This window comes from Candoia aspera, chromosome 2, assembly GCF_035149785.1.
Source record: "Candoia aspera isolate rCanAsp1 chromosome 2, rCanAsp1.hap2, whole genome shotgun sequence".
In the NCBI taxonomy this organism is placed as follows: domain Eukaryota; kingdom Metazoa; phylum Chordata; class Lepidosauria; order Squamata; family Boidae; genus Candoia; species Candoia aspera.
The window spans coordinates 238,521,259-238,537,743 of NC_086154.1; the positions used below are offsets into that span (position 1 = coordinate 238,521,259).

The 16,485-nt window shown below is 39.1% G+C and overlaps 1 protein-coding gene across 1 annotated transcript in view; it reads right to left on the reverse strand.

The window, feature by feature from the left end:
* The window catches only part of IPO11 (importin 11), an 89,719-nt gene that overhangs the window by 28,641 nt on the left and 44,593 nt on the right, over nucleotides 1–16,485 (reverse strand). Inside the window, exons 21-24 of the mRNA XM_063295607.1 lie at nucleotides 15,575–15,690; nucleotides 12,437–12,513; nucleotides 9,479–9,558; nucleotides 5,032–5,112 (exon numbers count right to left, since the gene is read on the reverse strand). Coding sequence (XP_063151677.1) covers nucleotides 5,032–5,112; nucleotides 9,479–9,558; nucleotides 12,437–12,513; nucleotides 15,575–15,690 — 354 coding nt within the window. The remainder of the gene's footprint in view (nucleotides 1–5,031; nucleotides 5,113–9,478; nucleotides 9,559–12,436; nucleotides 12,514–15,574; nucleotides 15,691–16,485) is intronic.

Below are 16,485 nucleotides of genomic sequence, written 5' to 3' on the forward strand. Positions count from 1 at the left end.
TTCTTTATGATCACTTCATGGGAAGCAAATCTCACTCACATCAAGTATTATAAACATAAAAAAACAGATCGCTGAAATGACATCCAGCTAGAGTTAAGTCAGTGAGGTTATTCTGAAATGTGTGTGGTATTATTCAAACAAAACTTTTTTTAGTTCAGGTCAAATATGTCAAATGAAAACTTAAGTCTTTCCTTCAATTTTCAAAAGTAATAGCAAAGAAATGGTACCCTTCTTTTTTTCTAAGTTAAGATTTAAAAAAGATGTTTGCCACTTCCTAAAAACTGCTTGCAGATATTCCTGTGAATATAGGAAGGTACAACATTCCACCTTATATGTATCTATGTAATTCAGGATAAAGCTTTAGTCAGAATCATAAGGTGCTTAGTGAAACTATACTGTACGTGCCAAACAATAATAGTACATTCTGTATTATCACCCTCTATTCTCCTGAAAAAGTTGAAAAAAATTACAACTTGGTAACAACAAAAACAAAACAGCTTCAGCAATAGGTGAACAGCATGAAGCTAGAATTGTTTCTAAAATGCCATCAATATACTTTATGTATTTTACGAAGAGAGGGGGCTTTAAATTATTATTTAATTTTATTTATTTCTCAAATTTTCGCTACTGCCCATCTCCCCCCCTATTCTGATATGGCCTAAGGGCTAATCAATAAACTTTGATTGATTGATTGATCTCCCCAAGAGGGACTCTGAGCGGTTTACAAGTTAATCAATTAAACATTAAAAACAGTAATCATAAATAATACAAAAAATATGATACAATAGAAATTAGAAAATAAAAATCCAGATGGCTATAAAAGATCGTAAATATGCGGGGAGCATTCTTAAGGTGCCAGCCATCCCCAGGAATGACAACCTCCCTCTCCTCCCCAAGCACAGCGGCAGAGCCAGGTCTTCAGGGACTTCCAGAAGGTCAGGAGGGATGAAGCTTGCCTGACCTCCGGTGGTAGAATGTTCCAGAGGGCGGGAGCCGCTGCAGAGAAGGCCCGTTTCCTGGACCCCGTCAGACAGAATTCTTTTACCAACGGGGTCTGCAACATGCCTTCTCTGCATGATCAAGTGGGACAGGTTGATGTCATGGGGATGAGATGGTCCCTCAGGTGGCCTGGACCCATTTATGGATCCATAATTATACAGTTAATCTAAGCTGCGTAGCTAGAATTGTCGCCACAGTGCACTACCAATAAGCAAGATTTTTTCTTCCTTAGGCAAAATACCAATATCCTGATAAATACGCTTTATACTCTCTTCACCTATTCCTCCTCAACTTTTGGGTGTCCAGCTCCTCCTATCCCTCTTTATTGCCAATTGAATATTTGTTTCTCTGGAATTTTCTTAAAAGTTCCACTCCACAATAAATCTCTTCCTACTTCCCTTGATTCTGCAATTAAATTGTTTTAGTACACATCCTAAAGAAGCTACCATGTATTATTTTGAAAGACAGATATAAATGGTAAAGTGCCTCTTTATGTACTTTATCTATAAACTATGTTTATTCAATAAAATAAATTTGATGGGCAGTGAAGAGAGTGTAAAATTCACCAGTATTGTTCATTTATTTTCAATTTTATGGTCCAGCAACACTTATAATCTAAATTGACTAAGAAGTAGAATTAACTGTGCAAAGTGTATCAATACATGTACCATTTTACAAAATCTGCAAAGCTTGTTTGGTAAGAGGTATAACGAAAGCCTTCAGCAAAGGATCGTTACTTTGTCGTGGTGCTGGAGCTTGAGCACCTCAATGATGCCATGAGCTAAACCGTGAAGGGCCACCCAAGACGGGAAGGTCATGACAGAGAGGTCAGACTAAATGTGATCCCTGGGGAAGGTAATGGCAACCCACCCCAGTATTCTTGCCGTGAAAACTAAATGGATCAGTACAACCAGAGATATGTCGGTATACCATCGGAAGATGAGACCCCCAGGTCGGAAGATGGTCAAAACGCTACTGGGGAGGAACAGAGGATGAGTTCAACTAGCCCCAGACGTGATGACGCAGCTAGCTCAAAGCCGAAAGGACGGCTAGCGGCCGACGGTGCTGGTGGTGAACGGCGAATCCGATGTTCTAACGATCAACACACCATTGGAACCTGGAATGTAAGATCTATGAGCCAGGGCAAATTGGATGTGGTTATTGGTGAGATGTCAAGATTAAAGATAGACATTCTGGGTGTCAGTGAACTGAAATGGACTGGAATGGGCCACTTCACATCAAATGACCACCAGATCTACTACTGTGGACAAGAGGACCACAGAAGAAATGGAGTAGCCTTCATAATTAATAGTAAAGTGGCTAAAGCAGTGCTTGGATACAATCCTTAAAACGATAGAATGATCTCAATTCGAATTCAGGGCAAGCCATCTAACATCACAGTGATCCAAATATACGCCCCAACCACAGATGCTGAAGAAGCTGAAGTAGAGCAGTTCTATGAGGATCTGCAGCACCAACTGGACAACACGCCTAAAAGAGATGTTATTTTCATCACGGGAGACTGGAATGCTAAGGTGCGCAGTCAAATGACACCTGGAATTACAGGTAAGCATGGCCTGGGTGAACAAAACGAAGCAGGACATAGGCTGATAGAATTTTGCCAAGACAACTCAATGTGCATAACAAACACTCTCTTCCAGCAACCTAAGAGATGGCTTTATACGTGGACTTCACCAGATGGACAACACCGAAACCAGATTGACTACATCTTTTGCAGCCAAAGGTGGCGGACATCTATATAGTCAGTAAAAACAAGACCTGGAGCTGACTGTAGTTCAGATCACGAAGTTCTGATTGCACAATTTAGGATCCGACTAAAGAGATTACGGAAGACCCACAGACCAGCTAGATATGAGCTCACTAATATTCCTAAGGAATATGCAGTGGAGGTGAAGAACAGATTTAAGGGACTGGACTTAGTAGATAGGGTCCCAGAAGAACTATGGACAGAAGTCTGCAACATTGTTCAAGAGGCGGCAACAAAATACATCCCAAAGAAAGAGAAAACCAAGAAGGCAAAATGGCTGTCTGCTGAGACACTAGAAGTAGCCCAAGAAAGAAGGAAAGCAAAAGGCAACAGTGATAGGGGGAGATATGCCCAATTAAATGCAAAATTCCAGAGGTTAGCCAGAAGAGATAAGGAATTATTTTTAAACAAGCAATGCACGGAAGTGGAAGAAGACAATAGAATAGGAAGGACAAGAGACCTCTTCCAGAAAATTAGAAACATTGGAGGTAAATTCCAGGCAAAAATGGGTATGATCAAAAACAAAGATGGCAAGGACCTAACAGAAGAAGAAGAGATCAAGAAAAGGTGGCAAGAATATACGGAAGACCTGTATAGGAAGGATAACAATATCAGGGATAGCTTTGACGGTGTGGTCAGTGAGCTAGAGCCAGACATCCTGAAGAGTGAGGTTGAATGGGCCTTAAGAAGCATTGCTAATAACAAGGCAGCAGGAGACAACGGCATCCCAGCTGAACTGTTCAAAATCTTGCGAGATGATGCTGTCAAGGTAATGCATGCTATATGCCAGCAAATTTGGAAAACACAAGAATGGCCATCAGACTGGAAAAAATCAACTTATATCCCCATACCAAAAAAGGGAAACACTAAAGAACGTTCAAACTATCCAACAGTGGCACTCATTTCACATGCCAGTAAGGTAATGCTCAAGATCCTGCAAGGTAGACTTCAGCAATTCATGGAGCGAGAATTGCCAGATGTACAAGCTGGGTTTAGAAAAGGCAGAGGAACTAGGGACCAAATTGCCAATATCCGCTGGATAATGGAAAAAGCCAGGGAGTTTCAGAAAAACATCTATTTCTGTTTTATTGACTATTCTAAAGCCTTTGACTGTGTGGACCATAACAAACTGTGGCAAGTTCTTAGTGGTATGGGGATACCAAGTCATCTTGTATGCCTCCTGAAGAATCTGTATAACGACCAAGTAGCAACAGTAAGAACAGACCACGGAACAACAGACTGGTTTAAGATTGGGAAAGGAGTACGGCAGGGCTGTATACTCTCACCCTACCTATTCAACTTGTACGCAGAACACATCATGCGACAAGCTGGGCTTGAGGAATCCAAGGCTGGAGTTAAAATCGCTGGGAGAAACATTAACAATCTCAGATATGCAGATGATACCACCTTGATGGCTGAAAGCGAAGAGGAACTGAGGAGCCTTATGATGAAGGTGAAAGAAGAAAGTGCAAAAGCTGGCTTGCAGCTAAGCCTCAAAAAAACCAAAGTTATGGCAACCAGCTTGATTGATAACTGGCAAATAGAGGGGGAAAATGTAGAAGCAGTGAAAGACTTTGTATTTCTAGGTGCGAAGATTACTGCAGATGCTGACTGCAGTCAGGAAATCAGAAGACGTTTAATCCTTGGGAGAAGAGCAATGACAAATCTCGATAAAATAGTTAAGAGCAGAGACATCACACTGACAACAAAGGTCCGCATAGTTAAAGCAATGGTGTTCCCCATAGTAACATATGGCTGCGAGAGCTGGACCATAAGGAAGGCTGAGAGAAGGAAGATCGATGCTTTTGAACTTTGGTGTTGGAGGAAAATTCTGAGAGTGCCTTGGACTGCAAGAAGATCAAACCAGTCCATCCTCCAGGAAATAAAGCCAGACTGCTCACTTGAGGGAATATTAAAGGCAAAACTGAAATACTTTGGCCACATAATGAGAAGACAGGACACCCTGGAGAAGATGCTGATGCTAGGGAGAGTGGAGGGCAAAAGGAAGAGGGGCCGACCAAGGGCAAGGTGGATGGATGATATTCTAGAGGTGACGGATTCGTCCCTGGGGGAGCTGGGGGTGTTGACGACTGACAGGAAGCTCTGGCGTGGGCTGGTCCATGAAGTCACGAAGAGTCGGAAGCGACTAAACGAATAAACAACAACATAACGAAAGCAATTTCAATTTTAAAAACTGCAGGTAACTTATAAATCTTCTACACATTAGAACATTTCAACAATAAATTAGAAGGTTAATTATTTACCTTCAGAACTTGAACTTGACCTTCAGTAGTTACATCTTTTAAGATCTCACAAAATGATCTGCAGAGATCAGATGAATAGATCTAGAATGAAAATTAATGTATAATTCTGTAATCAGCCTTACAAACATTTTATTGGAAGTCGTAACATAATAACTGTCAAATATTTACATTTATTAAATTAATAAATATAATTTATAATATTTGCTAGCAGCTAGCAGCTGAAGCTGTTTTGTCTTTTGGTTTAACATCCAATGTAATCTTATCATATAATCTTAGTTTCATTAGCTTTAAAAGAATTGTTTTCAAATTGTTCCTCCTCCAACATTTCTTTGCATATAATAGGTGGAAACAATAAACTTAGTCTTATGCATGGTTGCATATGAACTCAATGAAGGACAATTCATTCATTATCTCTTCAACTGCATCTCTCTGTGCCAACTGCTTATTGCTAGAGCACACCAATTTCCAGAAACAACTCCAAAAGGGCAAAAGGCCTGGGAAGGAAGGCAGGGACAGAAAATTCATAGTCAACTGAATTACAATTTATCTCATCTATCCTAATGAAGCTAATAGGACAGGCAATGAGGCATACAAAAGCAACAGTAGGATAGTATGAAGCTCTATTATAATTATTAAAATGACTTTAATTCATTTTTTGTATTGGAGGAAGGTGAGCACATGTGATTACCATTAGCACTTACAGAAATTTGCATACAAAAATGAAGTGAGTTAAAAGCCTTGTATTTCACTTGTAAGCTTCCTAATTGAAGCAAGTTTATGAACCTGGAAGGCTGTCAGAGGCTTGTCCCAGGAGCCATAAAATGTTTCTGGTTCTCCTCCTCTGTCATGAAATGTACAGGAGGGAGGGGGGAGGATTGATTCCTGCTTGGGAACGGAGACGTCGCCAGCAAACACAGCGGAAATGGGACTGAATTGTTTAGGCGATCAGCTTATCTACAACTGACACCAACCCGAGGAATGCAGCCTGGGAATTGAGTTGTAAAACCGAAAGCAGTTGTAAAGATTCAATTTCAAAGGAAAGGCAGGAAAATGTAATGAGTTTAATGGAGGGAATATGATTCACTTGTGTCTTTGAACGGAAAGGGATTGTATCTTAAACTTTCCTACCTAAAACCTAAATGGCTTATAGCGAGGATTATTGTTATTGAGATATCTGACCCCACAATCCTCACAAAGGCATTCAACAAGAAAATCAATGGGCATTATGAACTGCTATGATACCTTGAAAGGGCAATGATACCAAAACATTCTAACTCACTCTTAGATACAGTGTACTATAATAAAGAAGAAACAAATCCAAATATTAAGGATGCCTCAACAGAAGGTACAAAGACCCTCAAGAATAAAAATTCTGCTTTTAAGTTAACCACAGTAATAATACAAAAAGGAATACTTGACTATGACAATAATGCCCAGACACTTAATTATATAATTGAAAAACTCTAAACTTTGTATACTGCTTCCCTTTTTTACTGTCTTTTTTTAAAAATCATATTATCTGTACCTCAAGGACTCAATTCAAAATGCATCTATTTTGAATAAAGAACTGTTGAGGAAAGCAGATACAATAAAAAAACCTTGATCACATTTGATTTGCTTTTTTAGTATGCTCTCCAACATACAAGATTTGCTAAATAAGCCATTTAGCAATGCAAAGTATAGCTGTAAAAGAAGTACTGCTGTAATTAACTGCCAAAGGATAGGATTTGGGGAAGACAGGAGTTGGCTATAACTGATAAAGTGAAATTTCCTTCTCTCTGTCATATTTCTACAATAAAATATTGGCCAATATTATTTTTCATCTTGTTACCATAAAGCACACAGTAAGAAAAAAGTAGAGTCACGTAATTATTAATTATTCATAGAAAAGACAAAAAATAAGAAAATTCAAGCTACACTAAGCAAGCACACTCAATATGGCAGATACAAATTTGTGCTAAATGGTAGCATCCACAGAAGACCCTCTGAAAACCAGGGGGCATACCAGGGTCTACACACAAGGAGGGTCCATATAAGTATGACAAACCACTGTCACTGCCTCATTCCAGGCAGTGACCAAGGCCTCAGTCAAACCATCTATCAAAACCTCAGGAAAAATCCCAAGTTCCCTCTGGGAACCCAATAGAATCCATTAGGTCAATTAGACCCTGCATCTCTTGTTGGCAGATTGCTAGGAAAGCCTTTAGCCCAGGAGAGATCAGAAAAGTCACACACCAGGCATTTCTATAAAAATAATTTTATTTACAGAAAGCAAAACATCTTTAAAGGCTTCTGCATCCTTACAGGCTCTCAGTGAGCTGTTTTTACTCTACATGCCTACACAGAAGGGAAACAGAAACTAAAACAAGTCCAGGCAAGTTGTTTCCCCCAGGTGCAGAAATTAACATTCGAAAAGGGGACAGTTGAATTCAACCTCTTCACCTGGCCAAAATGATTAGTTACCATAGTAACCTTAATCTGTAGTAGAAAACATTAACATCTCTGTGGAGGGGGAGTGCTACTCCAGGGTCACCAGTAGGGAGAGATGGCAACATCCCCCAACTCCAGATGATGAAGCCACCACCCCAAGACAAAAGCCAGGTCAAATGTGTGACACCTCACCCCCCATGGGTCAAGCCCACAGTAAGCTGGGTCAGGTCCATGGCTGTCATGCTGGCCATGACCTCCTGACCTCCTCTGAGTCCACTCCCAAGGATGGCAGACTGAAGTCCCCTAGGACCATAAGACTGGGGAACTCCACCACCAGCCCAGAGATGTCCTCAAGCAGAACAGCCAGGGAAGTTGCCATGCAGTACGGAAGTTGGTACAATAGCAGAACTCACAGATGATCCTTAAGGCCGAACTTCACAAATAGGGTCTCACAACTGGCTAACTAAAGCAGCGTCCCTGAGAACCTTCAGAGTATCTCAACTGACAATAGCAACCCTCCTGTCCTGGCCATAGAGTCATGGTTGGTACAAAACTTGAAACCCCTCTGGGTACACTTCAGAGAGGGGCACCCCCCCTTTACCCTGCCAATTCTCAGTAATACATGTCAAGTTGGCCCTCTTATCAAGGATCACATCCTGGATGAGGCAAGTTCTATTAGATGCTGACCTGACATACAGCAGAACCAGCTGGAGTCCAGATCCACCTAAGGTTTAATAACTAGTAACAATAGCTGTAGGCAGAGGACTGGCCCAGGACAGATACAAGACATCACCCTCACGATGCCCAAAAGTACCAGGGTGCTTCTAACCATGCACTCAGTGCCTCTGAATCAACTCCTGGCCATTCACCCTGCCACTCAATCACCCTCTCCTCTTCTACTCTCATCAGAGGTTAGAGGGCACCAAACACCAATCCTCTCCAAGCCACTACTCCCCCTTCTAACTCCCACTGGGGGGGGGGTGGCTCACACCCCAACCCTTCCTCCATTCTGTCCCAAAGCAACCTTCACTCCCATCACAAACCCCTCCCAAACATCAGTCCCAGTTTCAGCTGCTCTGCTGAAAGACAGAGTGACATTGACTCCAAAGGGCTGCAAAGTCTCTGCAATCCAGTTCATCCTAGCAGTTCTGACCAGACTGGTCAAATCAGATCCCTTTGGGGCATGTAAGAGATGAAATGGCCACCTTCCCCCTCTGGACATAGAGTTGCTGATGAAACGAGATGGCTCCCACCCTCTGGGCATCTTGCTCAAACCATAGGACACTGGCTAGACTTTGCCAAATGCTGTCAGCCACTTCTTGCTCCTGCTGCAAACTGATGCTACCCTCATCCATCCTCAGCCTTCCAGATTACTGAAGGCCAGCTAGCTTTTTCACCTGTCACACAAGGTGGGAGCTGATCGCCTCAAGCCAGGCAGTGGGATAAACACAGAGAAGGGAATCTTCTTCAAGCCTGCCATGAAAGGCATGCTAGCAACCAGTCAAGTGGACACTGTCCCTAGCAGCTAGCCATAGCTCCACGTACAATGCTGCTGTTCTTTCCATGCCACCAGCCCCATCCCTGTTTACCATTCCAAACTCTGCTGCATACTCACCTCCCAAAACAGACTAACGGGAATTGCTGTGGCAACAGCACCATAATAAGCACTGTGCCAAAAAATTGATCAGCAGCAGTATGAGTAATCAGTGACCAGCAGCTCTACCTGCAGCTCTAATTGCAGCCAGCACCAGCAGTCTGTCCCAGCTCAATGCAACTGTACAAGGATGGGGAATAGATGCAATTGTACAAGGATGGATGAATGGGAGGGGAATAGGCAGGATTATCATTAGGATGAACAGCCACGATGTCTAAGAAGTAGGGCTATTGTCAGAATTAAGTAGTTCACTTTTTCTTTTTAAAAAAAGCAAAAACAAAAACTAGGTAAGCATAATTCAGAGCAACCTTATGCTTATAAACTTCACAAAACACATAATATTGAATTTGATTTGATACATACCTGAAGAAATTCAGATGAAGATAAAAAAAGATAAGCATTGGTGATCTTAAAGCAGGTTCGGAGGTTTTCTGAACTTAATTCTAGAAAATGAGCATCAGACGATTTTAGCACCCTTGCTGCAGTTTAATATCACTTAAATAAACACAATTGCAGGTATTACACTGTAATATATCAATTTTCTTCTCATAAATAATTCTAAAATCATTTATGTATGCACATTTATACCATCTGTAAATTATAGACTATATAGATGTGTGTGTGTCTGTCTGTCTGTGTGTGCATGTGTGTATCTGTGTGTATATCTCACCTGATCACACTGGTTTTAATTACTGATTAATGACTGTTGGAAGGACTATTACATTACCATTAGAAATACAATGGAGCATGTATGTATGTATGCATTAATTCTTTCAAACATATATATACTGCCTACTTCAAAAGACTCAAGATGGTTCACAGTACCAACAAAAATCAAAAGTAGCCACAACCAATAAAACTGTGATCAATAGAAATAATCAAATTACAAAGGCAGCCCAGGTTCAATGTCCATGGCTAAAGCTGTTAGAGCAGTATTTTACAGCTCTATGAAAGACAGATAGGGACAGCCTCCCTAGATCTCAGGGGCAAAATGTTTTATAACGGGGGTGAGGGGCTTTTACCTCATGTGCAGTGGGGACCCTCACAGTCCCTCATGGGCTGAACATACAGGACACCCTAAATCTGGAAATGAAAATGGTCTTACTAGGACATGGGTGCCGAATCACCAATGGAATCTAATTCAGTGCAAAGCTGAGTGATTTTATCTGCAAAGAACCTTGCATGCATGTTACAGCAGCCAGAAGTCTCTTCCTGTCTTTACCCAAAGGGTACTGGTAATCTTAATTTTTATTTATTTTTAAGAAAATCTGTAGGTTCCCTCTATAACATAGTATTTATGTGTCCATTGTGTAATTTTATCATTACATCAAGGAAAAGGCCTTGTTTTGAAGTTGTGGGGTGGAAGTTGTTGAAGTCATCATGAAATCTGATGAGAGACTTATTTCCATGGGGATATAAGGAGCTTCCAGGATCTGTGACCAAGGAGAGACTGCTTGGGACAATCTCATCTACTGCCACATCAACTCCAAATGTCAGAGTACAACAATGGGGTTCCTGCTTGATTACAGGGATAATTTATTCCCAAATGCCCTCAGAAAACTTTTCAGGAACCAGTTACTGGGCTAGTACCTGAGTAAATACAATTGGCTCAAATTCTTCTGGTAATGGCTTCCTTCTTTTGTAAATATCTATTACCTATTCTCAGTTCTTGGATTTTCTCATGATTCCAATCCTGCTTCCAACTGAAGCTTGACATCAAGAAATGACAGATTGCAGAAATATGTATAACCAGTAAATTGCAGTAATGGGTAGTTTTATTATCTCTTTGATGCCATTTAAGGTCATCTGGAGTTCTGAAGCCCAAGGGGCTTGTTCTGAGTCTCCAGTTTTCATAGTTGAAACACTCAGATAGTTTTGTTCCATCAAACCATAACCTAGTCAAACTGATTCAATTTGGATCAATGGGTTTGTTGAGATTTTGTTTTTAATTTAAAATAAAACTTGTTTTTAATTTTTTGGGACACCCCTACACTAGAAACTTCCTAATGTAATTCTGCACAAAGAATGCAGTATGATTCACAGGGATCATGCCAAAGAATGTCTTTAATAACAAAATTAACTTTCTAAAGCTGTCACTGCTCAATCGTATTTTGCACCCTAAAGTTTCAGTCTTACACACACACACACACCAAACCAACAAAGTAATTTTCTCTGCAGTCTTAGTTTTGATATAAAATTACTATACAGATATATTATTGAATTGTAGTAATCAGAAGCCAGCCTAAAATTGTTATGCTATCTCATGGCAAACCCTGCCTTATTTGGAGGAAATTATGATAAAAGCGTATTTTTCCTTAACCAGAAATATGGAACTCAAGTAATCTGGCCATAATTGGACAGTATAATCAGAGTCATTTTTTTTTAAATACTATCTGTGAAAGAAGATAAACTACTCACAAAACTTAGAAAATTTACATCTTAAAAGGCCAAAGGAATACATTGTGAAAAAAGTCCTCCAAAATGTATCTTTTTAAATTTAATATTTTTCATTATACTCGATCAGTGAAGAGATCATAGCTCAATAAAGCTTATAAAACAAGGGATCGCATTTAAGATAGGGGGCAACAACTTACTGGTAAATATAAATATATAAACAATAAATGTCACTATTGCCTCTCCCTTTGATGCTATCTACTGTCATGCTCCCAGATCAAATGTTCCCAGAACATCTGATCGGACTCGCATGAATGAATGAAGTCAACACGTGTCAAGACTTGTGAGTCGGTAGAAGTGGGAGGGGGACAAGCCAGGAGTGTGAAAGCATCTTGTTTGGGCTATCTCTGGCATCCAAGGTCAAGCTGCCAAGCCTTTGGAGACATCTGCACAGAACTGAACGAACTGGCACGAGAAGGGGGGCCTGCATACCAAAGAAGGGGGAGGGGATTGAGTTCATTGGGCTGTTTAACTTGGGGAAAGCGCAGGAACTTCTATTCGCAACTTTTTCACTATACTGCATACTACACTCCATTAAAGAGATTTCTACTTTAACCACGTATGAATCGAATTTAACGGTAAGCTGAGCAGGGCAGTCATCACATCTACATACTGTAGTTAATATTTACTGTACAATTAAGACACTTTGCAATAATGGATACAATGGAACATGGAACATAAACGTTAAACACAATTCTTTACATTTTTCAGAAGGATTGGTTCACCCTTCAGATACTGTAGTATCTTATACTATTTTTTCTTCAGCCATTTAGATGAAAAAAGAAAGAACTATTTTGTACAAACGAAAAATATTACATAATTCTTGAATCTGAATGCATTCATTAAATTCAAATATTGATAGCTCACCAAGAAGAGCTGACATGTTCTGGAATATTCGCAGCAGCTCTGGAGTTAGGCAAGGACTATTCTCTAATGTTACTAACCTAAGAGAGACAAACAAAATAACATTAAATAATGGAAGCCTTCCTGGAAACTAAACATCAGTTACTAAAATGAAGACTTTCCTTGTCATAGTTATGATTTAAGCAGTATTTTGAACTGTGGTAAAATAAGTTCAGATATTTATGCAACAAGGATGTGAACAGATAGAAAGCAGTGAGAGGTACTTTTTTACAAATACAGTTCTTTAGTAATTTGGTAACATATTACTTTTACTGTACTTTTAAAATACATTATAAAGCTACTTCTAGAGTTTCTCTCATTCTAATATTAGTTTCTCTCTTCATTAAAATCATATCCATCTTAAGAAAACTGAGAACTTGGATCTGTGTACCAATTTATAGTTAATATTGACTAATAGCTTAGTTTTTCTCCCTTTACAGGTAGTCCTCACTTAACGGCCACAACAGGGACTGGAATTTTGGTTGCTAAGTGATGCAGTCATTAAGCAAGGCACCACATGACCAGAACTGATTTTATGGCCATTTTTGCAGTGGCCGCAAAGTGAATCACTGCAGTTGTAAAGTGAGCCATGCAGTCATAAAGTTAATCGATTGTTTCCAATTGATTTTTTGAGTCAGAAGCCAGCTGGGAAAGTTGCAAATTGCGATCATGTGACCACAGGATGCTGCAAACAGTTGTAAATGTGAGCTGGTTGCCAAGTGCCCAAATCATGATCATGTGACTGCGGTGGTGGTGCGACGGTCGTAACTTCGAGGACAGATCATAAGAAACTTTTCCCACTGCTGCATAAGTCACTCTTTAAAAAGTATGCATACAAGAGACCTTACTGAGCTATGACTCAAAGATCACTTGTCCAAGAGATCTCAGGTAAATATCTCCCTAACTTTAAATATTAAATCCATATTCAATTATACTTATCCAGAAGGATCTGTAGACAGCTGTTACTCCATAAAATATTTAATGTAATTTCTTATGTAATTATTCTATCAGATAAAAGCTAAAAGTACATGACACAAATAATTCATTTTTCTTAAACAAGATGCTATAAATTATTTAGATTCATTTTCAGTTTGAATTCCCATAGAATAATGTCCACTAGAAAGAATAGCAAATATCCAAAGCAGAGTTTGATTAGACAAGTATCATCCATGACACTTCAAAATCAGTATTCTCATCTGGAAGAGAATGCCAAAATCTTGCAAGGTTTAACCATGTTGTGATATTTAGACCATACTGCCTTTCATCCAGTTGCTGATATAGTTTATTCACAAATCAATCAAAACAATTTCAGTACCAAATCCCAGATAAAAATGCAACTGAAATTGGTCCAGAAAATCACTATTATTCAAATGTACCTAGAGCTGTAAGGCAACCATCTTCCTAATCACCATTCCCAGAAACTGAGTATTTGAAACTGCCCTATAATAGAACAGCTTTCCTACACTAAGTAAGGGTTTCTTCAAAAGAATCTTATTACTGCCTCCTTGCACAGGGGGACATACCCATATTGCAAGGGAGCACTGTTCAGCTCTCTTAATTATAGGGCAGGTCAAATCCTGGTTGACTTAATCAGCCTGTACGGGCAAAAGTCAAGAAATCAGGTGGTAGCCCTTATTCTTCCACACTGCCCATATCTTCAAAACCTAAACATAGCAGACAAGCATAAATATAATCAAGAGAACTAATAAGAAAATGAACAGCAAAAGTTACAAATCATATAGGCGCAAGTATACCCTGAAATCAATTATACACAAGGGTATAAATGGTCCATATGAGAGAGGGGTTCATTTTGCTTCATTTTGCCCCCAAATATAAATCATCTCCAAGTTAACATGCTTATTACACTGGGTTGAATAAAAAGGCCTTGTCACACAGTTTCTCCCTTCAAAGAGGGCTTGTAGCACAGAGTTTCCACTACCTCCTTGTGCTTTCTTCCTTTATTAATCTGATGTTATATTAGGGAGGGTTCCCTTTGTATTTAAGCACAGGACAGGTTAGCTGCAGGCTCTTTTGCCCGAAGGCTGCCCAGATGTAGTCTGAGCTGTGGTTAATTCATTACCCTGGATTTCTTTTTACCCATTTGTTTATGCTATAACTAGGCTCTTTCTAAAGCTCTGTTCACTGAGCTGTGATGCATCTTTTCTGTCTCCTTTGATTTCCTGTTCCACTTCCCTTATGGCCATATCCCTCTCAGTTGGCTTTGCTCTTGTCCCCAGCTGTTGAACTTTCCTGTTTATTTCTTTTCTTGAAAAAGCCAGGAAGGAAATTGCTAGACACTCTCTCTAATGGCAAACAGGTTGTACTGGAACTATGAGCCTCATACCAACCAAATCCCAATTTAAAACAATCTGATTTTTGCCTGGTAATAACATAAAAGGAAGATAGATCTGCACATGATCTTATGTGAAAAAAAATAAAGAATTTTTTTTTAAACATACTAAAATCAGTAAGTAAAAACAGTATTAAGTTCTCAATTCCTTCCTACTGTTTCAACTGGTGATTACCTCAAATTATTTATAAACATTAAAACAGCTTCTGGTTACTATCTTTACAACAAATATTTTCCGCTTAAAAACTGTACTCATAAGTATCCAAGTTTTCCTTGTTATGTGACATTTAGGGAAGCCATTCTTGCTAAATTCAGTCAAACATCTATTCTGGGTTTTCCAATTTGCCCATGTAGCCATCAGCATATATCTTCATAGATTATGATATTTTTTATTTATTTATTCGGCAAAATTCCTAATAGAAAAAACTGAGGTTTCAATTCAAGTTGTTTATAGTGACAGTGGTGATATCAATATCAATATTAATGTTTAGAGTTTCACAGTGAGTTATAATTATTTCCAAAAATGATATGTGTTTGGTTTTAAATATTCAATTAATTATTTAACCAATGAAACAATGAAATAATGAAATTTTAAATTTTATGACAATTATAAATTCTTTTTATTTGCTGATGTTTTACATTCCATCTACCATTTCTTTCCTCATTTTCTTTTTTCTTTTGTGTGATTATTTATTGTATTCTTTAAATGTTTTAAATAGCTTTTTTTTTTAAACAAAAAAAGGAAGACTTACCATAATTCTAATCCATCTTCTAGGAGATACACATGAGGGGGCTGCGAAACATCAGTACTTAGCTGAATAACTGGGAGCAGAAAAGTATACAGATTCTTGCTTTCTGCTCCTAAACCCTATAAAAATAATAATCAAAAGAATGAACAACAACAACAACAAAACCCCATGGACAGATTATGCAAGTATTTGTCCCTATTTCATTTGCAACAAAGTGGAACGATAAGAGGCTATTGCAGTGAATAGTAAGATACAATTAATTACTTGTTACAAAAATAAGTCAAAGTAAATTAGCAAATTTGGGATAACACCGCTGCTTAGCAAGACTATGAACTGTTCGTTTAGTAACCATCTGGAGTTATGATGGCATTGAAAAATAGACCTATAACCGTTCCTTGCACTTATGACTGTCACAGCATCCCTATGGTCACATGATTATGATTTGGGTGCTTGGCAAGTGTCGCGCATTTACAGCGGTTGCAGCATCCCGCAGTTACGTGATTGCCATTTTCAACCTTCCCAGCTGGCTTCTGATAAGCAAAATCAATATGGAGTCGCGTGATTCATTTAACAATCACATGGTTCGCTTAACGACCATGTAATTCACTTAACGACCACCACAAAAATGACCATAAAATCGAGCCTGGATTCGCTTAACAACCACATTGCTTAGCGACCTAAATTCTGGTCCCAATTGTGGTTGTTAAGTGAGGACTACCTGTACAAGTTTCAGATATTTAAAAATGCACCCAATTAAATTATTTTACCGAATTAATAACCATTATTAAGGGATATTAGATGCAGCATCAGCACATTTTAACTTTAGGTAATAGAACATATCTTCCACTGGTCAAGAACTAGAAATACTAAGTAGGTCAGGTTTCTTTCTGTACATAATGATCTACATGCTTCCA